This window comes from Urocitellus parryii, chromosome 4 (assembly GCF_045843805.1).
Source record: "Urocitellus parryii isolate mUroPar1 chromosome 4, mUroPar1.hap1, whole genome shotgun sequence".
NCBI lineage: Eukaryota > Metazoa > Chordata > Mammalia > Rodentia > Sciuridae > Urocitellus > Urocitellus parryii.
In genome coordinates, this window is record NC_135534.1 from 149,736,696 (window position 1) to 149,764,436 (window position 27,741).

Sequence of the window (27,741 nt, forward strand, 5' to 3'; positions counted from 1 at the left end):
CACAACCAGGATGTTGATGTTGACACAATAATGCTACTGAACATTTTTGTCACAATTTCCATTGTCTTGTTGCCCTTTGATAGTTATACTCATTGTACTAGGTCTTCAAGCCCTCCCTAACCCCTGATAATCATTAATGTGCTCTTCATTTATATAATTTTGTCACTTCAGAAATTTTTATAAATGGGGCTATGGATGTAGCTCAGTGATAGAGCATTTGCCTGGCATACACAAGGGCCTGGGTTTAGTCACCAGCATGGGGGGGGTTGTTTAATAAGTGGAATCATGTATTTTATACCCTTTGGTACTGACTGACTTTCTTCACTTAGCATGATTCTCCAGAGATTGTGACAGGTGTCAATAGTTTATTCCTTTTTATTGCTGAGTATTAGTCCATGGTAAGGATGTACCACAGTTGACTATTCACCTGTTGAAGGAATATCTGGATTACTTCTAGTTTTTAGCTATTATGAATAAAATTGTAGTAGACTTTTGTGTACAGTCTTTTTGTAAGCATAAATCGTTATTTCTCTGGAATAAACATCAAGAAGTACAATTCCTATGTCATATGTGATAGTGGCATGTTTAGTTTTTTTCAAAAGATTGCCAAACTTTATTTTAATTTTATCTCAATAAAGCTATGGGGAAAAGAAAGATCGCCAAACTTTTCCAGAGTTAACTGTATATACAATTTTACATTCCCATCAGCAAGATATGAGTGATTAAATTTCTCTGCATTGCACCAGCGTTTGCTGCTGTTGCTACTTTTTATTGTAGCCATAATGATAATTTATAATTTATCTCATTTTTAGGATTTTAGGGGGATTGAACTCAGAAGCATTCTATTACTAAGCTATATCCTAGCCACTGCCTGCACTGCCTCCCCTTCCCACCCCGCTTTTTTAAAATGTTGAAACAGGATCTCACTATTGCCCAGGCAGGTCTTAAGCTTGAGCTCTCCTCCTGCCTTAGCCTTCAAAGCAGCTGGGTTTACAGCTGCATGTCACTTTGCCCAGCAGTTCTTCTTATTTTAATTTGCATTTCCCTAATGGCTAATGATATTGGACATCATTCATTGGCTTATTTGTCATCTCTATAGCCTCTTTGGTAGCATAGTCCTTCAGGCTTTTTATTTTAACCCATTTTTTTTCAGAAGCTAAATTATTTTTTCTTTTAAAAAGTTATTTTATTATAAAATGACTGCCATAATGTATTTATATATTCTATGAAAAGTTTTATGGAAAATATCTGTATGCCAAAGACACTAAATTTTTGTGTGTATGTGGTTGAAGGATTTCATCTTTATTTTTTTAATTTTAATTTTTTTTTTGAAACTACATGACAGGAGTGGAAAGTATTACAATTCTTATTATACATATAAGGCACACTTTTTCATATCTCTGTATATAAAGTATGTTCATGCCAATTTATATCTTTATACATGTACTTTTTTATTACAATTCTTAATGCACATATATACCACAATTTTTTAACCCATTTTTAAATTAGGTTATTTGTTTTTTTGATGTTCACCATGTATTTTTTCTCCCACTCTGTTTTATTTGCTTTCTTTCATGGGATATTATGATGAATTAAAGTAGCATAGAGAACACATTTGTGGTATGCTTTTAGACAAAAATAGAAAAGTTTGCCAATTTTCTAATAGGCCAATTTAGCAGTGTATTTATATTATCATAGATGAAGAAGCAGAAAATGGAGATATTCAGGTTAGTCATTGCAAACTTCTTTAATATACATGTTCTGAAGCTATATCTTTATCAGAAATAGTGCCAATGTTATATAGTTTATTACTGACTAGAACTTTTTGAACTGTGTAACAGAACCAACTAGAAGTGGGATCTCTTTCGCATTTATTTTTAGATCTGGGAAGTTGTATTTGATCTGACATTTGTTGTGTATGAAACTTTGGGCAAATTACTTAACTTCAATAACTTCCCCATATGTAAAATAGAAAAAAATAGTAACATTATTTTATATCAGGAAACATTATGTAGTCCTGGAAACATAACGAGGACTCAGATGGTAATTATATTCTCTGTAGCAGAAACATATCTTAAATATATGAAGCAAATTCAACATATAAAGCTAAATATGAGTACCAAGTTTCAGTGGAAGAATAGGTGTTACTATTTCTTTTTTTCCATTTTTCTAATATAATTGCTAGTTGAACACTTAACACATTTGTAGAGAAATGAAAGGTTAAATATTTACTTGTGTTAAATAGTTAATTCTAACTGTGTTAAATAATATAAAGAATAATTTACTTTAGGACTAAGATGATATACAGACTTAGTTGCCAGCTAAGATGTATATCTGCGATGTTAATGTATAAGTGTTTTCAACATTTTGCTCTATTATAGGCAAGGAATAGGTGAGGGAAACTTAAATAAGCTTTTCTTTCTTTTCTTTTTTTTTAAATAAGCTTTTTTTATTTGCGAGAAATTTGATGTAACCTTGAATTTGATGTAACATTCATGTAGCCAGTGATCTTTGTTCTGTTTGGGTGAATGGACATGAAACTCTTAAGTACCTGTTGACAAACTAGTTAATATTTAGTCTAGAAACTTGAGAATTAGCCAAATGCTAGTTTTGGTGTCCTGTATTTGGGTGATCTTTCTTGAAAAGTAAGGACCCTAAAAAGTGATCGGCCTGTTCTCAGTTGTCTTGAGAAGCAGTTTACTTAGAAGAAGACTTTGAAACCACACTGTTAGGGTTTGCATCCTGGAGCCATTTCTTCCTTGCTATGGGTTTAGCATGTTATGGAACCTTTCCCTGATCTGTAAAATAAAGTTTACACACTTAGCTTATAGGCTTAATGTGAAGGTAGAATTATGTGAAGGCTTAATGTGTTGGTAGAATTAGTTGTATGCTGCTGGGTGGGGTCTTGGGCAGCTACTTCAAAAACTTATAAGAATAGAGACTGGGAAATTGCATTTCTCTGGGGGCAGCATGGTGTCCCTTGTCAAGAGACAGGTATTTTATTTATTCATTTATTATTTTTTTTTTCTGTGAGCTCTTCCTAGGCAGTATCCTCATTTAGGCTCCTGCTAGGGGCACAAGTTAGTGGATGATGGACTTGGAGATGCAACAAATTTAGGCTGATAATTTTTCCTTAGGAAAAATAATCTGAAATAATGTTGACTGAACTCTGGCAAGTCTTCTCCTTCCTTTGATAATATAGAAGTTTTTGTTGTTATAATCATTGAATTACAGATGAGTTAATGTTATAGAATTTTAACTATTATTTTTTGATCCTTGATTATTTGGTTATTTATTGCCTGAGGAACAATCAGAAATGTTTTTGTAATCCCACCATTTGGAAGGCTGAAGCAGGAGGATTGCAACTTCGAGGCTAGATTCAGCAGCCAAAATTGTCTCTAAAAATGAAAGGACTAGGGGTACATCTTGGTGGTAGAGCACCCCTGAATTACATCCCCAGTACTGAAAATATAAATAAAATTATTTTTTAAAAAAATTGAGGCAATTAAATAAAAGAAATGTTCTAGATATACTTACCAGAATTCCTTTAATTGTAACATACTTTAAAGATGAAATTCCTCAATGTCTTATTTTCTTTAAATAGAGACCTCAATATTAGACCAACAAAAAGTGAATTCAAGGTTTTGAGGCCAGTAAAAACACTTTTAAAGGTCAGGATTTTAGTTAGGCTTTTAATCCAAAGGGAAAAAAATGAAAAGATATGTATAGTTGACCTCAGCAAGTACAGAAAATGAGAAAAACATCAGAAAAAAAACAATTAAAGTAATGTTTAGCTAGTGTGGTAGAATTAGTTATATGCTGCTGGGTGTGGTGGAGTATGCCTGTAATCCCAGTGACAGTGCCTTGGGAGGCAGAGGTAGGAGGATCATGAGTTTGAGACCAGCATTGGCAATTTAGCAAGACCCTGTTTCAAAAATGGGGCAGGGTCGGGGGGCTGGGATGTAGCCCAGTGGTAGAATAACCCTGGGTTCAATCCCTAGCACCACCCCCCCTGCAAAAAAAAAGAAGTTGTCTATTGATGGTTACTTCAGTTACTTTTCTCAACTACTGATGATTATTTTTTCTTAACTTATTTTGAGTTACCAAATCACCTAAAGACTTAGTAATACCGATCTAAATTTTTAGCTTTACAGAAATAATTGTGTAGTTTGTTGATATAACATTTTCTTTTAGCATTTTTCTTTTACATTTAGTAGATATTAAATACTGCTTTAATTTTCAAATTATTTTCCAAATTTTTTATAGTAGAATGAGTATTTTACCTAAATATATAGATGAACTCAAGAATATGAAATGTAGAGAATGAATTATGCTATTAGAATTCTAATATGAAATTTTAAGATAAACTTGCCTAATAAAAATTTTTTAATGTCAACATTAGGATTTGAATATTTGTCACCAAATTTAGGTATGGTGTAGATGACAGCTATGAATTCAGTTATGGACTGTTTGTGAAAGTGATACTGTCCTATGAAGAATATAAGGACTGAGGGTGTAGCTCAGTGATAGAGCATTTGTCTAGCAGGGGCAAGGCCTTGTGTTCAATCCCCGGCACCACAAAAATGAAATCCAGATATGATGGCACATATCTCTAATCCCAGCTACTCAAAAAACGGAGGCAGGAGGATTGTAAATTTGAGGCCAGCCGAGGCAATTTAGCAAGACCCTGTCTCAAGATAAAAGAAAAAGGACTGGAAGTCTAGCTCAGTGAAAGAGCATTTGCCTAGTATGTGTGAGTTCCTGAATTCAATACCCTGTATTGAGTGTGGGCATGGGGGGATTACAAGCTAGTATTGATATGTTTATTAACACTGAATTAAATTAAATCTAATATTTCTAACTCATAAGACCCTGACTTGTAACATTCTGAGGATTATTTGGCTACATATATAGCTTGAGAATAGCCATGTTTGGAGACGTTGGAAGCTAGAACTAGAAAGTGAAACTAATTTAGATCAAGTGATATATCTTGAAGGTATATAACTTGATCTGAATTTTGCATTATTTTGATAGAGTTTAATATTGTGTACATGTCTGTTCACAATATTCTTATTAAATGTTCTGACTCTAAAATGAGAATTTGTGAAATTATACTTGCATTTAATATCTTAATGTAAAAATCTTCTCCTATAGGACCGAGGTGATGAATTCACATATACTGGAAGTGGTGGTAAAAATCTCGCTGGTAATAAAAGAATTGGTGCACCATCAGCTGATCAAACATTAACAAACATGAACAGGTACTGTTGTAAAGATGCTTAGAATTTGGATGTTGTATGAAAATTTGATTGTAGGATCATAACTTGTAACTTATGCTGCAAGGCAGAATCGTAAATTAGGAATTAAAGAATTGAAATTAAAATTCCATCGCCTGATTATATACTTATAAGCATCCTAAATTTTTTTTCTAATTTATTTTTTAATACTGTTAATTTTCAAAAGGCATAATTCCCAGTCTTGCTTAATACCTGTGTTGTACTTTAAAAAAAATAAATGTCTATTTTTAAAGAAAAGGAAGATATATAATTTAAGTAAAATTGAAAATGAGGCAGCTTGTTTACTGTGCCATAAATTAAAAACAAAGTGATGTGGGCTGGTGAAATAACTCATTTGGTAGACTGCTTGCCTTGCATGCACAAAGCCCTTGGGTTCAATCCTCAACACCACAAAATAATAATAATAATAATAATAATAATAATAAATAAAGTGATGTTCTCTTCAACATAGATTTCTTTTAAATTGACAAACTTCCTTTTAGAGGAGACTCACTAGTGTGAAATACCATTGTGATTAGGAGCCACATGTACATAAATGAAATATAAGATAAATCAGATCTGCACTCAAGCTTTTATATTAATAAGTTGCCTTTTGAGTGTTATAAAAGAGAATGTTTGTTTGGTTACCAGTGATCTTTTCAAAATAAATCTCCTTCAGGCATTACAAAAGAGCCACCTTGGGGCTGGGGATGTGGCTCAAGCAGTAGTGTGCTAGCCTGGCATGCGTGCAGCCCGGGTTCGATCCTCGGCACCACATACAAAAACAAAGATATTGTGCCCGCCGAAAACTAAAAAATAAATATTAAAAAAAAATTCTTAAAAAAAAAGAGCCACCTTGTGCTTACCTTTATTCTGTAGAAATATGAATGACATTCTGGCTCCCACGGGACCATAAAATTTAATTTCACAATTTTTTTTGTAAATGCATGCTAATATCAATGTTAATAACAGATAAGTAACCCAAACCAAAAGATAACAAAGATCACAGTATAACATGTCCCTCCAAGTACTTGTGATCGTTTTATATAGTTAAAATTTTGTGTATTATCTAGTAAGAGTATTTTCACTGAATCTAAATCTCTTGGTTTTAAAAGCATCCCCTTAATTTCTAATTACCATGTGAAGTAGAGAATATACCAGTATGATTTCAAGACTTTACTGCATACTGAGTTACACAGAATCTCTGTTTTTGTGTCTTGTATATTATTTCTGACAGTAGGATTATTTTACTGAACCAGCAGAGAAGACGGGTCAGATTTGCTGGTGGGAAAAAAAAAAAGTATTCCTGAGACAGGAGTCCAAACTCTACCTATATACCTTTTCCACCAAGAAGCCAGTTCTTCAGGAGGAATAATCTTTTAAAAAGTTAAAAGTACTTTGACCTATTTTTATCAATGAAAATATATCTTGGATGTTCAAAACGTCTTTTTAAAGTTCTCAGATCTGAAAATTATATTGTCCCGTTAATAATGAGACTATTTTACTTGTATGAAACTTCTTTGATCAGTACCCACGCTTGTAATGTAGATCCCTTTCAAGCGTTTATACATACAAATCTAAACACTGTGAAAATCTCTTTAGAAAATAATTGACCTAGGGCTGGGGATGTGGCTCAAGCGGTAGCGCACTCGCCTGGCATGCTTGCGGCCCAGGTTCGATCCTCAGCACCACATACAAACAAAGATGTTGTGTCCGCTGAAAACTGAAAAATAAATTTTTTTAAAAAAAGAAAATAATTGGGGGCTGGAGATGTGGCTCAGCGGTAGCGCGCTCGCCTGGCATGCGTGCGGCCCGGGTTCGATCCTCAGCACCACATACCAACAAAGATGTTGTGTCCGCCGAGAACTAAAAAAATAAATAAATATTAAAAAAAAAAAAAAAAAGAAAATAATTGACCCATTAAAATGTTTGCTATTAAAAGGGAAGTTATGAAAATGAAATATTAACTGAAGAAAATTTAGGGTTGACTTGCCATATAGACTTTAACATCCACTTGGCTACTTTACACCTTCTGACTAAAAAGACCTTTAGGGCAAAGAGACCTATGTCTTAGGAACACGAAAACTGGGATGAGAGGCCTTTAGGTTTGACCCATAGGTTGCTCTTTCCCAAATGGTATATGGTACAATTCCTTTACCAGCTTCTCTGCTGAGAGGAAATTTAACATTTTTTTGCTTCTGAAAAGTTTACCCCTAGTTCTTCCAAACTCTTTCACTTTAAGGAACTAAAGAGGTAGCAAGGCAACCTGGCTATCCTTTATCAGGGAAGTTAGAAGCAAATGATTGGTTGAGCTACAGATAGAGTAATGGAAGAGCTTTGTTGTTGTTTTGCCTAGTTTCATCCTTTAGAGACTTCGTACATTATTGAATGACTTTTGCACTTACCTGAAGCCAGAACCGAGTTGGCAGTTCCAGTCAATGGTGGCAGTAATTATGAGTGAAGACTCCGTGAGCTTTAAAGTATGAGGTGGTAATCACCCTACCTCTTTAAGAAAATGAAATATGCTTTTTTAATTTTTTTCAATCAAGCATTGAACCTAAGGGCACTTATCCACTGAGCCACATCCCCCGCTGTTTTCATTATTTTGAAACAGAGTCTCACTAAGTTGGTTAGGGCCTTACTAAATTGCTGAATCTGGCTTTGAACTTGTAATCCTCCTGCCTCAGTCTCCCGAGCTGCTGGGATTACAGGCATGGGCCACTGCAACCAACCCAAGTATGTATATCTTGATAGGTATTCCATAAGTAAGATATAAATACTAGCCCTAGAGTTAATGGCTATATTTTCTTCTACCTCCCAAAGTTGTTTTTTATTTTATTTAGAGACAGCATCTCACTGAGTTGCTTAGCACCTTGCTTTTTGCTGAGACTGGCTTTGAACTTGTGATCCTCCTGTCTTAGCCTCCCAAGCTGCTGGGATTACAGGTGTGTGCCACCACACCTGGCTACCTACCAAAGTTTTAAAGTATCTACCTCCCTTTTTGATAAAAAGATAATTTGGTAAGCTTTATTTTGACTACCGCTATAAAAGTTGTTTTTAAAAACAAAGTACTTCAAGCTATCTGTACACAGCTATAAAAGTTGTTTTTAAAAGCAAAATACTTTAAGCTTGTTTACTTTAAATATATAACTGTGATCAAGAGGTTCCTTTTCAACAGGTTAGTCATAGTCTTAACTTTTTGAGACTACATAAAAGAACCTTGCCCTGAAAAAGTATTTTGTATAATATCCGATTTGATCAGATTGGGAATATTTTTTTTTCCTAAGCCTTATGTGTTCTCAGTGTTTTCTTGTCACTTAAGTTAGGAAGTAGGTATCTCAGAGGAGAATACTGGTTTTAAACAAATTGTGCTATTTTTGGTAGGACTGGGTTCTCCCGAGAAAAGTCTTCTAACATCTGATTACCTCATTGATTTTTTTTTTTTTAATTACAACCTGAGTACACACACTAAAAAGTTTGGTTAAGTCAGATGCTCATTCCAACTCAGTGTTCCTCCCTGTCTATGTGTCATTAGTAACTGGTAGTGATCTCAAATAGTCAGAAATTCTTAATATCATGATATAGCACAAGTGTTTTGATTCTTCAGTCTTATTTAAATTTATCTTTCTGTGAAGACCTTTGAATAATATTCTCATATTATATTTGTTCTTAATATCCCTTAAACTTTCAGGACTCTCTTGTCTGGAAAGTGGAAAGTACCTAACTTTGTTGGCAAATTAATTTTCCTGGATTTATTTCTAATTATTCCAGCAATTTGCCATACTCCCTTATCAAAAAAAGATTAAAACAATCACTTGCTTTAGTTTTCCAACATTCTCCCTTCCTTCAACAAACGTTATTTAAAGAAAATTCCATGTATTTTTAGTTGTTTTCTATTATACGTGGCACAGATGTTGTTACTTTCAGAAGAACCCTACAGGCTATCTGAGAACCAATCCCCTGGCTTGGGGGTGACATCAGAAAACTGATTTGTCTTCTCTGCTGGTGGGGGAAAGCTAAATCCTATTATCTGGAATAATATGGAAAGAATCATAGAATCTTAACCATCAGGTAAGGCATAATTCACCTTTTAATGGAGCTAATGACTCGATTATATACATGAAGAAAGATTACTTGGTATAAAGACTTTGTTTTATTTTTTAGGGCATTGGCCCTAAACTGTGATGCTCCATTGGATGATAAAATTGGAGCAGAGTCTCGGAATTGGAGAGCTGGTAAGCCAGTCAGAGTGATACGCAGTTTTAAAGGGAGGAAGATCAGCAAATATGCTCCTGAAGAAGGCAACAGATATGATGGCATTTATAAGGTGCTCTATCTGGCATGACATCTTATTAGTCATTCTTCCTGGGCTTTCAAGACAGGGTTGCCACAGGGAATTACAATGGATGGGCTAAGGAAAAAAGTGGGGATAGTGTTGGTATTTCTACTTTTTCTGGAAGTTTAACAGATACACAAAGTAAACTCTTAACTCTGATACTTCAAAAAAAATTAAAAAGCTTATTTGAAGTTTCTAAGTGCAGTTATTTTGGGTTAATATCTTTTAAATAAGTATGTATTTTCTATGATAAACTTTTAAATAATTTGGCCATTATAAATCTTGATTCTCATATCTTTTCAGAACACTTTTAATTTTAATGATTAATAGATTTTCAAAGCAGAACACATTATAATATTAAAATAAGATTGTATTCTTTGTTTAAAATTAGAGGCATCAATTGCCACCATTATTATCTACTTAATATGCAAAATTCACTGAATGAGCATAATTTTGTTACTATGCTAAATTTATAGCAATGTTTTCTTACATTAGAACTATCTTAATAGAAGACAAGATCAAAACAATATTTTAGTGAATATTCTTGATTATTTACTATTCTTACAGCAAAGCAAGTATCTTATGAAGTTGCACTTAATTCTGGAAAGTTTACTTAAACCACTGATATAATTATAAATAAGCCTAAACTTAATCTCAATCTTGTACTGAAATATTATGATGTAGGTGGTGAAATACTGGCCAGAGATTTCATCCAGCCATGGATTCTTGGTTTGGCGTTATCTTTTAAGAAGAGATGATGTTGAACCTGCTCCTTGGACCTCAGAAGGAATAGAACGATCAAGGAGATTGTGTCTGCGTTTACAGGTTAGATTACATTTGTCTAGGAAACTTGTGTTCATAAAAATGTATACCTCTATACTATCTATCTGCCTAACAGTGGATATAACTCATATAGCAATTGATCGGTGGAATATAAGGGGTGAGGAATAAGATCATGCAATTATACAGATGCAAAAGGAGTAAGAAGGTATCATCCTAATTGTCAAACTACCCTAGGACCAAGGGTTGTGCTTGGGAAATACTGGACTTGTCAATGCAAAATGAAATATTTCCAATTGGATTTGGAGACAATTTGAAGTATATTAAAAAAAAAGAGATTCATGAAATTTTTGTTTAGGAAGTCTTGAGTCCAGATATTTATTCTAGAGGGCATAGGGGGTATATCTCTGGCAGGGGAAGGGTGGGGAGGTGGCTTTTAAGAGTGTTCTGCTTTTTACCCTTCTCACTTTTCCTCACCCCTTTTCTCTCTTCCCCCGCAAAGCTGCTTCCTGCCCTGCCATCATTTTTAGTGCTTTGCCTTTTTTTCCCCTTTGCCCATGTTCAGCTGCTAACCCATAAAAGACTTTGTTGGTTTTGTGTGCATACTGGATGGTATGAATGCATTCCCCTTTCACTGCCTGTATACCCTAGACTTTGTCCCTAACACTGAAATCAGAGCATGGTTTGAGTTTATCCCCATCATTCCCCATTGTTGTGCTTCCTGTAGAGACTGCCAGCTTTGTCATTTCCCCTGGCTCTGCCCACACTGCATGTGTAGGGGCTGAACTATGGGCAAGTGTCTGACCACCCATGCAGGTGAGTGTGTGTCTTCTAGTGCAAGTCTGTTTCTGTTTTTGTTCTTTTTAAATACATAGGAGTGTTTAAATCCACCAATTGCTTAAATAATCACCAAAATAATTACTTTTATAACTAAATATACAAATCCATTTTCAAAAGATTTTTTCAAGCCAGAGCGTGGTGCCCATGCCTATAATCCCCTCAGTGTAAGACGCTGAGGCAGGAGAATTGCAAGCTCAAAAGCCAGCCTCAGCAACTTAGTGAAACCTTGTCTCTAAATAAAAAAGGGCTGGGGATGTGGCTCAATGGATGAGTGCCCCTAGGTTCAATCCCTGGTACAAAAAAAAAGATTTTTTAGATCCCAGTGTTCAGAGCATTGTTCTAGATAGGTTCAATTTGAGACTGTGAGCAGAAGCATGTAAGCCCATTTACTATAGTAAGTGAGTAACATCATTGATTAGGCCATAAATGCATGGATCTTTAAACAAGAGCATTCTCACAAAAGTCTGTCCCACCTGCCCCACCTCAGAACACTCTAACCCATGAAAAAAGCATAAGGGTGATAATAAAGCATAAGGGTGATAGATAGAATTTATCCCTTAAACTCTTTTAGGTGGCTTTATGTATAAAGCACCAATTAAAAATAAAAAACCAGGGCTGGGGTTGCAGTTCAGTGGCAGAGTGCTTGCCTAGCATGTGATCCACTGGGTTGGATCCTCAGCACCACATAAAAATAAATAAATAAAGATATTATACCCATATACAATTTAAAAATATTTTTTAAAATAAAATTAAGAATTAGTGAAAGGAAGACCAGTAGAGTAGAGAAAGGGGAATAGGGGAAGGGAAAGTGAAATGGCCCACCAGGGACTGAAATGGAGTAAATTAAATTACATGCATGTATGATTATGTCAAAATGAACCTAACTATTATGTGTAACTATAATGTACTAATAAAAGCATTTTTTAAAAAAGTGTGTTATGTGTTAGAAAATTGAATAATTTAGTTGTTTTACATTTTATAAAAGCTTTATCTACCTCCGTTCCTAATTTTGGAAGATGAGAAATTTGTCCCTTAATTTTCTATTTTAGATTGACTCCACAGTTTGCTATAATACCATCTATTTGATTACTGTCTGTTGTGTTCTATGGTTGCTCTTCACTTTACCTTATCTAGATTCTTCTTAAACTTCTCGAACTACATAGACATAACTTAAGATTTTTTGTTTCTTAGATCTGAAAGTAAGATCATTATATTATAAAATGGAATGTTTTAGCAGTAAAAGCTACATAGTTTTATACTGGATTGGGGATTTTACTACTCTTCTGTCCTTTGAAGTTTTCTTTTTTAATTGTGTATCTCCTTTGTGTAAATTCTTAAAATTTGTGGAAGTATAGACCACCTCCCTTAAAATTTCTCACCGGGATCTAGAATCTCCCTTCTCTGTGAGGCTTAAGTCTTTGTTGTCCTTTTCACCCTCCACCACCATCAGTATCCAGCAGGTTACCCTTCAGATAAAGAAGGGAAGAAGACTAAAGGGCAGTCAAAGAAGCAGGCCAACAAAGCTACAAAAAGACCGGCCTCAGATGGTGAGTAATGTTTGCAGAGTATATATCCTATTAACATACATTTTAATATTGGAAATCTTGAGAGAATCATAAGAAATTAAAAGAAAAGGGCTTTTGTTGTTTTGGGGGAGATGGATCTTTTCGTACATTTTAATAGTGTCAGAGCCATAACAGAAGCAATTATGGTATCCTAAATGCTAAAAAGTCAGATGCTGCTTTATGTGGGTATCTTCCTTCTAAATATTGCTGATACTCCTTAACTCTTTTGTTAATTGGATCTATTTAATAGTTTTAAACAGAACTGTGAATGTCTGCTGACATTTTTTTTTTAATAAATATAGATGAGTGTCCAAGTGCCTCCAAAGTGTTGAAAGCATCAGATTCAGCAGAAGCTGTCGAGGCTTTTCAACTCACCCCTCAACAGCAGCACTTAATTAGAGAAGACTGTCAAAACCAAAAGCTGTGGGATGAAGTGCTTGCATCTCTTGTGGAAGGACCAGTATGTACAGTTTTTTTAAAACAAGAATGTTCTACTATTAACAACTAATGAAAAGTAATTTCCTTATGAAGTATGATTTTCTCAAGTCAGTCAAAATTGACTTCTATTCAGTTTTATCATTCAGTGTCACCACTTTTCAGAAATATCACAGGCAATAAGTTTAAATGCTTTTAGATTTATTTTAAACCTCTTACAGTTTGGATTTTTATTTCTGTATGTGTGAAAATAATAATTTACATTGAGGTACTACTATTCCTGGGAATAATTTTCAGTTGTGAAACAGTCAACTGAATCTAAAACTCACCAGGAAAGTTTTTGTTATAGTTCAGTTATCCAGTAGCATAACTCTTAAGCAATTTGGTACATAATTTGCAAAACCCATGTGTTCAACTTAGGGATAAAATGAACCAGTATTATTTAAATATTTTATGTTTTTAAATTTTTTCCCCTCTGTTTGGTATTCATAAAATTTTAAAATAAAAAGAATTATAAGGTTAATGTTTGGATTGCATATTCAGCTGTGTTCTATAAATGAAGCTTAAAAAAAAATCCCAAAGTTGGAGACTTCAAATATAAATAATCAGTTCTTTCCTATTTGCTTTTATTGTGTTACTAATTTTGCTTATAAATGTGATCAGCTATTAGATATTGACCTCTTGACATTTACGATACAGTTAGGTATTTTTTTCCCCTTTTCAAAGTATTGTGATGTGCAGATATTGTGGGTAAACTCTAATTAAAACTCCATCTTATCATCTTTTAGTAATTTCTTCCTTCTAGCATTCCCTTTATTTTTCTCATTGCATTAGCTAGAAATTCTCATGTCTGAAGTGGAGTTATCTCTGTACTTTTTGTCTAGAGTTGAAGGAAACTATAAGGGTTTTTGTGTTGCATTTTGTTAGGGAGATAGTTGACATTATTATATTAAGAATCTTCCTTATAACTTATTAGAACAAATTTTAAAATTTTAAAAAATATAAAAAAGAAAAAAAATCTTCCTAATATCTTTATATTGTTAGAAAGTGAAGTTTAGTGAAACTTATCAAAAACTCTTTAGATTTACATTGGAATCATCATTCACTTTGCTTGTAAATGTGATATGTTGGGTTACCCTTGATAAAATGAGTCATGTTTGGAAGACACAGGAAAGTGATTTTACTCTCTGAGAAGTAAAAAAGAAGCTTGCTTTCTAGCTCAGAGACTCAGGCATATTATGACTGTTAGATGCATTTTCACTTAAGATACAGTAATCAGTTGTTAATCAGTGTCTAATTATTCTCTTATTGGGGAGGATACATCTGGTTAGTGATAATTCAGGTGAGTCTCCAATATGGGGGTATGTAGGGGACAAAGTAGCAGATACAGATGGAGCAAAAGTCACCTGAGAACATGTGAAATTCTCTTCCCTGTGGGTATTGTCCTGCATATGACAAGATCTGACCTACTTAGGTCAGATTAATATGACCTTGCTGCTAGTGATTACTCTGGACATTTATGTAATGTTACCCTGGACATGTTTCATATCCATTCTCTTCAGATAAACCAGAAGCATATTTAATAAGCCAGGAAAACAAGTTGTAAGCCAATGATGACTTTTATATAAATATATGTGTATATATTTCTATTCCCTCTATGATTGACAGCTGCAACTACTCAGTAATTTCCTCTTGCTACTCTCTTGTGTATATACTGCTGACTGAAGTTCTGTCTATGCTACTTAAATATACTGGACTTGTGTCTATAGGACTTTACATACATACTGTCTCTGACCAGAATTCTCTCCTTTGCTATTTTCATGTGTCTCATTCATTTATATACATCTTCATGCAAATGTTACACCCTTGAAGGAGCCTTCTCCAGCTACCCTTTTCTAAAACAGCTTCTCTTGAATTTTTTGCTTTAACTTGCTTTGTTTTCTCAGTATCCACTATCTGAAATTAATTTATTTTTTGTCTGTTCTTCTATAGGAATGTAAGTTTCATTAGAACAGAAACTTTTTTTTTGTCTGCTCTTTAACAGGAAAGTAAGTTCCATTAGAGAAGAAGCTTTTTATTATCACTATGTAGATGAGTATCTAGCATGTTATGAAACCTCAAAATATCTATATTATATACCCATATTTTAGACACTATGGAGGTAGAGGTACCAGGAAAATATCAGTCATTAACAAAGTAGCTTGTCAAAGAGAGGAGGGTGCCTGGTATAACCAAGTTTGGGTATTTTTAACACCTCTCCCTAAGTACCATATTCCTTTAATGCATTTATTATTCACTTTCATAATCCATGTTAACATATCAATATCAAGGCATCTTTTGAAATGTGATACTTTTTAAAATTCTTGTAAATTCTACTTTTTCTATTTATGAAAAAGAAAAACTTAAAAAATACTCCCTTACTACCAAAAGTAATTGACTGGAAGATCATCCTTATAACTATTCAAAAAATGCCTTTTTTTCTCCTAGTTAAAAATAAAATAACCAGGGTAAAATGGAACCAGTAATAGCTTCTAAAGATATAGGGTATCCATTTGATCGTGTTTGCTTTAGATGGCTCTATTTTTTATAATCTTATCTCACTTCAGGTAAATATTAGCAATAGGAAAAAATGAGATTTGGGAATTGAGGCAAAATATTACAGAAAATTTTAGAAAAATAAACATGTTGACACTTTGTGGCATAGATACTACTAATTATTATTACCTAGTGTTTTCTTTTTAATCTTCAAAAAAATAAAGTTTTATAACAACAAAAAGATTGACTAGATAATGCCTTTCATATACTAGAATGCTGATGGATAAAAAGATCAATGTGTAATAACTTTGAGACAAGCTACCCATAATTTTTTGGTTGTTTCTTTTGTTGTTGTTTGTAGTGCTGAGCATTGAACCTAGAGCCTTCTGCATGATAGGCAAGTGCTCTACCACTGAGCTACAACCCCAGCTCCTGTTTTGTTTTTGCTTTTGGTTTTTAGGTGAAAAATAGTTATCCCTGGAACATGAGATTTAGTGGGACTTGGGGGGTTTCTTCAGTTTCTTTCATATGTTTGCTTGTCTTAATTAAAATTACTGCTTGGAGCTAGGCACCGTGCGTGGCACATGCCCGTAATTACAGCTTCTTTAGAGGCTGAGACACGAGGATTGTGAGTTCAAAGCTGGCCTCAGCAACTTAGCAAACTCCTAGGCAACTCAGCGAGACCTTGTCTCTAAATAAAATATAGGGGCTTGGGATGTGGCTCAGTGGTGAAACACTCCTGGGTTCAATCCGCAGTACCAAAAAGAAAAAAATTAGAACTTGGTTTTCTTAATAGAAAGTATATTAAATGTGGAAACATTTTTTCCTCCTGATAATTTAGAATTCCTTCAGTATATTATGAACTGATAATCTTTTTTTCTTCCCCTTGGGTACCATGTAGAATTTTCTGAAAAAATTGGAACAATCTTTTATGTGTGTTTGCTGCCAGGAGCTAGTTTACCAGCCTGTGACAACTGAGTGCTTCCACAATGTCTGTAAAGTAAGTAGAATTCCCCTCTCACTTTACCTTGATAGGGCTGAAAGAACACTAAACTGTATACCTGCTTTAGCACATGAAGAAGCATTTTTTCATGAAGGAGAATAGGAACGTTACCTGTTAACTAAGAAGCATTTAATTACGTCTTTGTAGTAATTTAAGGTAATAATAATTTTAATATATTAACATATATTATTTGAAATAAAATAATTCTAATATAATATAAATAATATACAAATATATTTTAATAATACAATACTAATATATTATTTGAGGTATTCTACTATTTTTGGAATTATTGAAGAGGGATTGAAATGGAAAAGAAACTAAGTATCATTGCTCCTTTCTATGTAATAGCTTATATATGTTTTATATATTATAGTGCAAACTAAAATTATTTCATGCACTTAATTTTTAAAAATCTAAAATAGTTTCACATACACAATACTAAAATCTAAAAAGCATCCTGTTTCTGTAGGATGTTCAAATGAATTGAGTATTGTGTTATCAGTGTGGTATAAAAGGAAAATTTTAGTTTTAGTCAAGCCAAAGTTGTAATCTTATTTACTGATTGATGGTTTTGTACCCTGACCTAATTTCAAAATTTTAGTTTCCTTTGTAAAATGGAAACAAACCTCCTTCAAATGTTATTGTGCCCGACCTTGTGTTAATTCTCTATTTTTAGTACGGCTAAATATATTTTTGGAAGATCCTTTATATGTAAAGCAACTTGATGAAATATGTAATTTAGTTTTAAGCAAGAGAATTCAAAAAAAAAATTTTTTTTCCTTCTTTAGGGCTCTCTCAGAAAAAAACAAGACTAAAATCCAACATAAAATATTAGACTAATGGAACCATACATACTCTCTAACACCATTGTTTTACTGAATACAGAAATTGAAACACAGAATAGTTAAATCATTTACCTAAAATCTCACAATATGTGTCAGGTGGAACTAAAGTCATGACTATAGTGCAGATTCAGGCCTTGATGGCTGTTTGTATATTTCTCTTGTTAACAAAAATTAAACTTCAGATTTCTGTTTAAAAGCCTAAGATGGTGAGTTCATACTTGACCCTCTGATGGAATTGTGTGTGTATGTGTGTGGTTCTTTTTTGTTTTTACCTTAGGATTGCTTACAGCGTTCTTTTAAAGCTCAAGTTTTCTCCTGCCCTGCTTGTCGGCATGATCTTGGCCAGAATTACATCATGATTCCCAATGAGATTCTTCAGACTCTACTTGACCTTTTCTTCCCTGGATACAGCAAAGGACGATGATCTTCCTACTTCTGTGTTATTCCTGGTAGCTTCTTGGACAATAAAGAATCTAAAATGGTTGGGGAGGGTGGAAGCAGTGGTGGACCATTTCTCTCAAGTTCTGAAGCAGCTATTCCTCTTTCCTACATAGCCATCATCTTGTGTGTAGTAAGAGGCCCATTTCTCAACTGTCTTTTAAATATCAAAAAGGTAGTTCCTGTCAGTAACAACTAGTTTAATGAGTTAAAAAGTCAAAGCTTCAGCTCTAGTTGATATCCAAGTTATGATTTATTTTGCAACTACCTCAGGACAGAAAAGATTTATGGGGATTTTAAAAATCATTAGTTAAATGAGATTTTAGCTACACACTGCCTCCCAAATATTAGTTGTGCCTGGTTATTGTAATTTGATTTTACAGAAAAGGAGATGACACTTGAGATTCTTGGAATGAACGCAGCTTCTGTATTATGCATACTACTTTTTTTAAAATGTCTTTTCCTCCATTACAAGTGTGTGTTTTGCAAAGAAAGTTCATTTTTTAGCCCATTTTGTGAGCTCCATTGTGCTTTTTTTCCTGGTGTTTTATGCAAGTTGACTACTAATGACTAATGAGAACAATATGAATGCATTGTTGCTGCATTAAGTGTAATGTGGTGTGGTTTTGCAATTAAAAGAGGTATTCTGATGTTCTAGTTGTAAATGTTCATAAAAAGCCACTTCTGTACTAGTCAAACTGCTTTTAGTGAGTCTCACCAGTGTTTTTACATCTGCAGAGTATTGAGGGCTGCGCTAACTTTTGAGAGGTTTGAAATCGCTTCATATTGTGATCCTAAATTTTATATTCACTATATTCCTTTAAAGTATACCTTAATAAATATTTTATGATCAGAAAACGTTCATTTTGCTTTACTTTTCTACATTTTTCTGGCTTATATTAGGGTTTTTAAGGATCAATTATTTCCAGAGATTTTTGTTAGATGTCTTTATTGAGACAGACTTCTTTTTTTAAAAAACTCTGAATTTGATAATGAGAACTAGAATGAAGTCTTAAGCACTAAGGACAAATTTCATCCTCACCGATTTTTTTTATTCTTACTAAAAATGGGAAATTTTTCAAAATAAGAACACAGTGACTATTCTTTGATCTGTAACTCCTATCTTTTATTTACCTCTAATATAATGAGTGCTTATTTCAGACATGAATATTTTAAAACATTGTACTATTTGTTATACTGTTGTATTTTCATCAGAGAAAATTTTAGATGCAATCGAGTAAGTTTTCTCACCCCTAGAGTCATAGATACATATATCTATAAATAGACATAGTTATAGATCGATAGGTAACCAACATTTATTGAATATTTAATCTCTGCTAGTTACTTGTACATTTTTTTTAAAGGATTATTTATTTATTTTTTTTTTAAAGAGAGAGTGAGAGAGGAGAGAGAGAGAATTTTTTTTTTTAAATTCTCGGCGGACACAACATCTTTGTTGGTATGCGGTGCTGAGGATCGAACCCAGGCCGCACGCATGCCAGGCGAGCGCTCTACCGCTTGAGCCACATCCCCAGCCCCATTACTTGTACATTTTTATGTGTATTTGTTTGACCCTACAAAACAACTCTAAGAGGCAGGTATTATACCCATTTTTGGATGAAACTCAGTGGCATGGTAAAATTAAATAACTTGCCAAAGGTTATAATTTACCAAATAAGTGGCAGAACTGTGCTGTAAGCTTAGGCAGCCTGGTGATCTTTACCTTCCACTACATAGGCTCTCACCCTTGAATATATAACATACGAGTTTCATTGCTTTCCTGCATTCAATTAAATTCAAAACTGGGTTCTGAGAAACACTTATAGCATAGTGATTAGGAGATGACAATGATTCCAACATTGGTAAGTTATCCCCAAATTTGTGAAGAATCAAGTTTAATTAGAGTCTTCTTAGATTAAAAGTTATTCATTAAGTTGTGTTATCAGTGGTGCATTCATATTAAATGAAGGGTGGGAAATATCCCCAAGTTTCAGCTATTTAAACTAGTTTAGGCTGATGCTTTTGTTAGCAAAATAACTAAATCTCATAGTTACATGTTTTCTTAATTGTGCTATTATAACATGACAGAATAGGAAAAAAGGCTGCTTATAGCTTAACACATTTGTAAGTACCAAGAATGGCCCAAAGGTAAGATGTATGTGTGAGAGAGAGCTTTTTAATTTTTTCTTTTTACATAAATACTGTAGTTTGTGCTTAGGGACTTTTAAGAAGAAAAACCACAATACTATTGTCACACATTTTTTTTATATTTATTTTTTAGTTTTTGGTGGACATAACATCTTTATTTTATTTGTATGTGGTGCTGAGGATCGAACCCAGCACCCCGCGCATGCCAGGCAAGCCCGCTACTGCTTGAGCCACATCCTCAGCCCCATATTGTCACACGTTTTTAAAAAATAAACTAATTTCTTTACATCATCCAGTATCTAGTAAATGTTCCAATTTCCTTTGTCCCGAGTGTTGGGTATTTTATTTTTAGTTGGTTTGTCTGAATTAGGGATCCAAATAAAGACCTCACATTGTGATTGCTGTCACTTACGTATTTTTAAATCTATATATGTCCCCTTAATATTTATCCTCTTAAATCTTCTTTTTTCTCTCTTTATTTACCATTTATACTTTGCATGTTGAAATTGAGTTGGTTCTGAAATGCTTCTGAACAAATAAATTTAGGTGAGGTAGCCTTTTGGTGTAGCTTAAATGTTTATTTTCTGTGAATTGGTAGTAGAATTAAATCATGATCTGATTTGGATTTGACTTTGGGGAGGGGGTAAACTTTATAGGTTGTATGGTTGTCCTTCAGGAGATATAATATCTGAGGGTCTGTAAGGCTTAAGTTTGAAAGATGAGCTTTAAAAATAATCTGGAATTTAATACACTTAGTTTATCAGACATACACGCGCGCGCACACACATACACATACACACACACTCCCACACACTCGAAAGTTTAGCTAAAAGAAAGGGCCTTACCTCTTTACTTATGGCTCTGGATTTCACTATATAGCTTGCTTTACAAGAACTGGGTAAAGTTCTGTTCTGCCTTGCTCATTGCCTGCTATTTTCTCATTAAGGATCAAACCTTTCCCCAGAATTAAGCTTAATGGTCCATTTACCCCTAACATACATTGAAAGAGTTACTCTTGCTTGCCCACTGAATTCTTGATCCCCACAACTGGACTTTAAGAATGCCTGAATGGACCTGATATCTAGTAACCTGGTTTAGTATGATCCTATATTGGGAGAGTGGGGGTGGGGAGATTAACCAAAACAACTTAAATACCAGTCACTGGATATAAGAAATTGAAAACTACTCAGAAGGACCAAGCAGACAGATGACTGCCATTGAAAAACTGAATGAAAGAAGAGGGCTGGAGATGTAGCCCCGTGGTAAGAACACTTGTCTTGCATGTGTGAGGTTCTGGGTTCAATCCCCAGCACCAATGGGGAAAAGAAGAAAAAAAAAAAGTTTTACAACTATATCCTAAAGTATGAAGTTGTATTAATAGAGTAAAAACAAGCTATGTGAAGAGTAATTTGAGAATAAGATTCTCTGAACTAAACATGATTGTATAAATAAATGCAACAGACAAAACAGAATGGATACTGCCAAAACTTGAATGTATTGCCAAGTAATTTGTTGCTTATGGATATGCCACAGTTTATCTGTTCATCTACTGATTGATATTTGGGTTGTTTCCAGGAGTTTGCTATTATGAATAAAGCTGCTATGAACCATCGTATGTAAGTCCTTGGAAAATAGTTCGACAGTTTCTCTAAAAATTAAATATGCACTTACCATACAACTCATCCATTTCACTAATAGTTATTTACTCAGAAAAATAAAGACATATGTTCAAAGTGATTTATGCCATTGTATATTCATGCCAGCAGTGTTTGAGAATTCTGGTTGCCTCATTCTTGGTTTTATCATTTCTTGTAATTTTTATTTTTTATTGGTTGTTCAAAACCTTACAAAGCTCTTGACATATCATATTTCATACATTAGCTTCAAGTGAGTTATGAACTCCCATTTTTACCCCAAATACAGATTGCAGAATCACATCAGTTACACATCCACATTTTTACATAATGCCATACTAGTAACTGTTGTATTCTGCTACCTTTCCTATCCTCTACTATCCCCCCCCCATCTTCTCTCTCTACCCCATCTACTGTAATTCATTTCTCTCCTTGTTTATTTTCCCATTCCCCTCACAACCTCTTATATGTAATTTTGTATATCTTGTAATTTTTAATCATTCTAGAGAGAATGTAGAGAGAGCAAGAGATGAGTGAATTAAATATTGGTGACAGTAGTGGATTGTGGTAGTTATCTGTTCAAGTATTTTTGAAATGTTGTTCAAATATTTCTGGATCTGAAGCATACATGATAGGATTATACTTCCTAGTCTTCTTGTGTTTGGGTAGGGCCATGTGACCGGCTGGCAAATATTATAGTTTGGATCTTTTTTTTTAAAGAATATTTTAGTATGTTCAATAGTAACATGCCCCTTAAAGTTTGTATGAAGTTACTCTGAAAACCACATTCGTGACAAGTTTTTACATTTGTCAAAGGTAATTTTGCTTAAGAGGCTGTTGTTGTTATACTTACTTGGTTTTATTAATTTGCATGCATGCTTATTTACCATATGGCTAAGCAGGTCTTCTGGATCATTTATTTTATGTTGATACAAATACTGTTCATTACAACTGTAATGCAAATGTAGAGTTCGCTCACACCAATAGAGGTGAACGCTAAAATGGGCTTCTGCAATGTGCTAAGGTTCTCAAAAATTACTGTCCTATAATTACAGTTTATAAATGTAGGGATCTTCTTCATGTAGTTTTGCATGTTTAATCAGAGGCATGTTCGTACAGAAGCTTTCCTTGTATACTCAGCACACATTTGAATCAGTATGTTTGTGCTGCAGCTCATATGCTTTTATAAATCAGAAAAAAAAATGTTTACTATTGAATTCACAAAGTTCACCTTTATAGAGGCCACTGCTATAAGATCAGTAAAGGCCATTTCTGCTGGGCAGTCACATTCAGAGCTTGTCTCGTGTCAAGAATTTTACAAAGTTTAGTGATTTTTTTATCAGTTTGTTCTTGGAGATTCTCGGGGGAATTGTCTTCTGTCAGTATGTCATCATCTTCAGCAATGTGAACTTTTGTAGGACTCTCCTCTTGAGTTTGCTGGTTGATTGATTTGGATGAGTCACACTCTTCATCACAAATTTCTACATTATATTTTTTGCCTCACTCCATATCTGCTCTGCATACCTCCTAGTGTGGATCTTGAATCCACTCCAAGGTCTATATGTTGAAGTCTTGGCCCCAGTCCATAGGAGGTGATGGAACCTTTGGAAAGTGGTTCTAAGAGAAGGAAGTTGAGGTCACTAGAGGCATGCTGTTGAAGGAGATATTGGGATGCTTTTTTCCTTTCTGCCCACTATGAGAGGAATAGCCCTCTTCTGCCGCACACTCCTACCATGATGTACTGTGCTACTCAGGCCCAAAGCAACAGGGCCAAGTGGCTATGAACTGAAAGCTCTGAAATTATGATCCAAAATAAACCTTTTTCATTATTAGTCACTTGATGGTCTCAGATATTTTGTCACAGTAACAGAAATCTAACATGGAAAATTGGCACCAAGAATGGGATTATTACTGTGACTATTCCTGATGATATAGTTTAGAAGCTTTTGGCATTAGTTTGTGGAAGAGTATGGAAAAGTTTGGAGAAGTGAGCTAGAGGAAGCCTAGAATGCAGTAAAAGGAGCTTAATAGGTGATTATAATAAGGACTTAAAAAAAACAGAATGCTGATACAAATTCAAACAGTAAAGGTAATGCTCATGAAGTTTCATAATGGAAATAGACTCAATTGGAAATTGCACTAAAGGCCATCCTTTTTACACTGGCAAACAATTTGGATACAATTGTATTTGTATACTGAGACTTTGTGGAGCAGAGTTGAAAGGTGATAGACTAGTTTATCCAGTGGAGGAAATTGCAAGTCAGCAAACTATGCAGGCAGTGATATGGGTATTACTGGATGTTTTTTAGCCAAACATGTTATAAGTATCAGGAGCAAGGGAAACAGCACAAAACTTTGGAAAACTTTCAGATAACTATAAAAGGAGTATGCTCAAAGGTGTTTCCAAGGATGTGAAGTTGCTCAAGAGGTTAACATCATTAAGATTGCAACTACTTTGCACCAGGACAATAGGAAACATACCTTGAAGCCATCTCAGCAGTTCTCACTATTTAAATGAAAGTATAAACTCATTGCTACTTCTTCAGGACTGCCTAGGGAATTGTTTGCCCAATGATTCATTTTATTTCTCAGAGGTCTTGATTTAAGCAGCCTAGGTACAGCACAGAGCTTGGTGTCATCTTTGTGATATTGGTTTTGTGGGCATGCAGAATGCAAGACTTAATGGGGTCATAACTTTCACCAAGGTCTCAAAATTTCATTTAAAGCCTATACAGTGTGTGGTAGGGTCAGAGTTCTTGAAATCAGCATCTGACATAGTGACACATGAAGCTGTGGGTGGATCTAAAGCTGCAGGGGAGACTCCAGGAAGTTAGAGATGTCAAGGGAAGCTGTAAATCAAGAGAGTGGCCCTATGTGGGTGGCAGCCAGCAAGGCCATAGGGGCAGGGCTGCCCAACCTTGGGAACCCACATTCTGCCAGAGTGTTTCCTGGGTGCCAGACATGGAGACTTAGGAGCTGATGTCCCCCACCCACCACCACCACCAGTTTCTATCTCACTTTGGTATGATCCTTCCCTTCTGTGTATCTGTCCCTCCCTTTTAGAATGGGAATGTTTACCCTGTGCCTGTCCCATCATTGTAGCATTGTTGTTTTGTTTTAATAGGGGCTTACAGCTAAGAGTTTGCCCTGAGTTTCAGAAGAGACTTTGGACTATGACTTTTGAGCAGTGCTATTTTTTAAATTAAATTATTTATTCTCATTTGTTATATATGATGGCAGAATGCAATTCATATTACACATATAGAGCACAATTTTTCAAGTCTCTGGCTGTATACAAAGTATTTTCACATCATTCATGTCTTCATACATGTATTTAGGGTAATGATGTTTATCTCATTCCACCATCTTTCCTAATCCCGTGGTTCCTCCCTTCTTCTCCCTCCCCTTTGCCCTATCTAAAGTTCCTTCATTCCTCTCATGTTCCCTCCCCCCATTGCCATTATGAGTCAGCATCTTCATGTCAAAGAAAACATTTGTTGAGCAGTGCTATTTTTGAGCTGTTAAGACTTTGGCAACTCTTCTAGATGGACTGAATGCATTGTGCATTGTGAAATGCACCTTTGGGAGCCAAAGTTGGAATATTGTAGTTTGGATCTTAAATGTCCCACAGTGGTCCATGTGCTTGTCCCCAGCCCATGGCACTGTTAAAAGGTAGTGGAACCATTATGACATGGAGCTTAGTGGAAGAAAGTTAGATCTTTGGGGGCATCCCTTTGAGGAAGATATTGTAACACCAGCTTCTCCTCTCTAGGTTTCCCAGTCACCATGAGATGAGCAGTTTTCTTCAGTACATGCTCCTGCTAGGATATACTGCATTGCAATAAGCCAACTGACATAAACTAAAACCTCTTAAACTTTGAGCCAAAATAAACTTTCTCTCCTTGTAAGTTGTTTATCTCAGGTATTTTGTCATAGGGATAGAAAGCTAACACAGCCAGTAACTTGTGAGCAAAAATGCCATGTATCATTTTAATCAGAGCATTTCATTGCCCTCCAGAGTTTCTCTTCCATGGAGACCAGTAGCTCTGCAGGTTAGACTTCAATTAGCTTGGATCACAGAATGAGAATGATAAAACCCCAATCCAACTTGTGGTGGACGTGCAACATGAGAAGTAAAAAAATTTTCAAACTCATGAAATTTTTGAGTTATTTGCACAGCATGATCTAGGTTTATTCTTACAGAAAAAAATCCTTACTCATCTATAAATATAGAATTATACATTAATTTGTCTTAATTTTCTACCTATGATTTTCATTGTTTTTAAACTAAGTTTTGGAATATCTAAGTCAATTGACTATGAGCAATTGAAAGTGTGGAAGGCACTCTCTAAGGTGGCCTCAATGATTCTCACTTCTTGGTTGTCATGTCTTCTCTAATATACTCCTCTTAGATTCTTTTAAAATTGTTAGAATGCAGCAGAAATAACGGGATGTCACTTCCAAGGTTACCATTGGTTTCCAGTTTGGATTCCCAGTCTCTCTTGATTTGGAGGAAGCCAGCTGCCATGTTATGAGCTGCTGTATGGAGAGGGACGTGTGGCAAGAAACTTATGTCTCCTCCATCTTCAGCAAGGCCCTTCAGCCTACCAAAAACCACACAAGTTGAGACTTCAGCACTTCATTGCAACCTTGTGAAAGACCTTCAGCCACAGGTACCCAGGATTCCTGACTCAGAAACAGATAATGAATGCTGTTGTGGTTTTTTTTTTTTTCCTTCTTCTTTTTGTTTGTATTGTTTTAATTCACTAAGTTTTAGGATAATTTGTTAAGCAGCCAAAAATAAGTAATACAAATAGGGTGACCTTAAATACCAGTTTGCCCAGGACAAATCCAATTTGCACTTTTTACTCCAAATGGTTATGAACAACATTCACTTTTCCTCTTTAAAACATCCCAGATACGATAAGATTGGCTCTATTGCTAGACTTAGTTGAGATTTTAATTCACTTATTTCTGAAATATTCTTTCCCTACCATAGCCAAGGTTTTTAAAATTCATTGGTAGCCTTTTCTTCTTGAAAATATATTCTTAAAAATTCTAGTCCATTATAATGAGAAATGATAACTGGCAGAAAGTCCAGCAATCTAGTGGATATGTTACCTGGAAATCCTTTGTCTCCAAGCAGCTTCTAACTAAATCTCTGCCAGATTCCTAGATGAAATTTTTGAGGTGCCCCTTATTTCATACACAACAACCCTTTATTCTACCTCCCTGGACGATTATGAACAAGGTACTTTCTGGTTGTCTACTTAAGAAATCTCATGGGGCTGGGGTTGTGAACAGTATGTATGTCCTCCCAAAACAATTTCTTTCTAAAACACTTCAACTATATTGTTCCCTCAATTCACATTTTAAAACTTTAAAAACCTCATGTTTTAGATTAATGACTAGGGTTACAAAAACAATAGAGTTCCCATGTACTTTTTACCCAGCTTCCCCCAATAATAGCATCTTATATAATCATAGTAAGTTGTCCAAACTAGGAAATTGGCAAAGGCACAATATTAACTAAGGTTTTTGCATGAATTCATTTTGAATGTATGTGTAGTTCCATTAAACTTTATTACAAATAGATTCCTGTAACCACTCAATGTTCCATCATCATTAAACAGTTCCCCTTTTACTACCCCTTTAGAACCATACCCTAACCTTAACTCATGATAGCCACTAGTTTGTTCATCATTGCTATAATTTTGTCATTTCGAGAATGATAATAAATGGAATCACACAATATGTACCTTTTTGAGGTAGGCTTTTTCTCACAGCATGACAGCCTTGACATCCATCTAAGTTATTACATGCATCAAATAGTTTCATTTTTTTCTTAGTTGTAGATGGACACCTTTTTAATATATATTTTATAATTGTAATTAGACATAATA

General features: G+C 34.6%; 1 protein-coding gene across 2 annotated transcripts in view; it reads left to right on the top strand.

Moving 5' to 3' along the window:
- Uhrf2 (ubiquitin like with PHD and ring finger domains 2) overlaps positions 1–18,967 on the top strand; it is a 78,829-nt gene extending 59,862 nt beyond the window's left edge. For both annotated transcript variants that reach the window (XM_026391472.2, XM_077797029.1), the window contains exons 10-16: positions 5,155–5,261; positions 9,441–9,603; positions 10,297–10,437; positions 12,683–12,779; positions 13,100–13,257; positions 16,669–16,767; positions 17,896–18,967. In XM_026391472.2, coding sequence (XP_026247257.1) covers positions 5,155–5,261; positions 9,441–9,603; positions 10,297–10,437; positions 12,683–12,779; positions 13,100–13,257; positions 16,669–16,767; positions 17,896–18,042 — 912 coding nt within the window. In that variant the 3' untranslated portion in view covers positions 18,043–18,967. The remainder of the gene's footprint in view (positions 1–5,154; positions 5,262–9,440; positions 9,604–10,296; positions 10,438–12,682; positions 12,780–13,099; positions 13,258–16,668; positions 16,768–17,895) is intronic.
- The last annotated feature ends 8,774 nt before the right edge of the window (positions 18,968–27,741 follow it).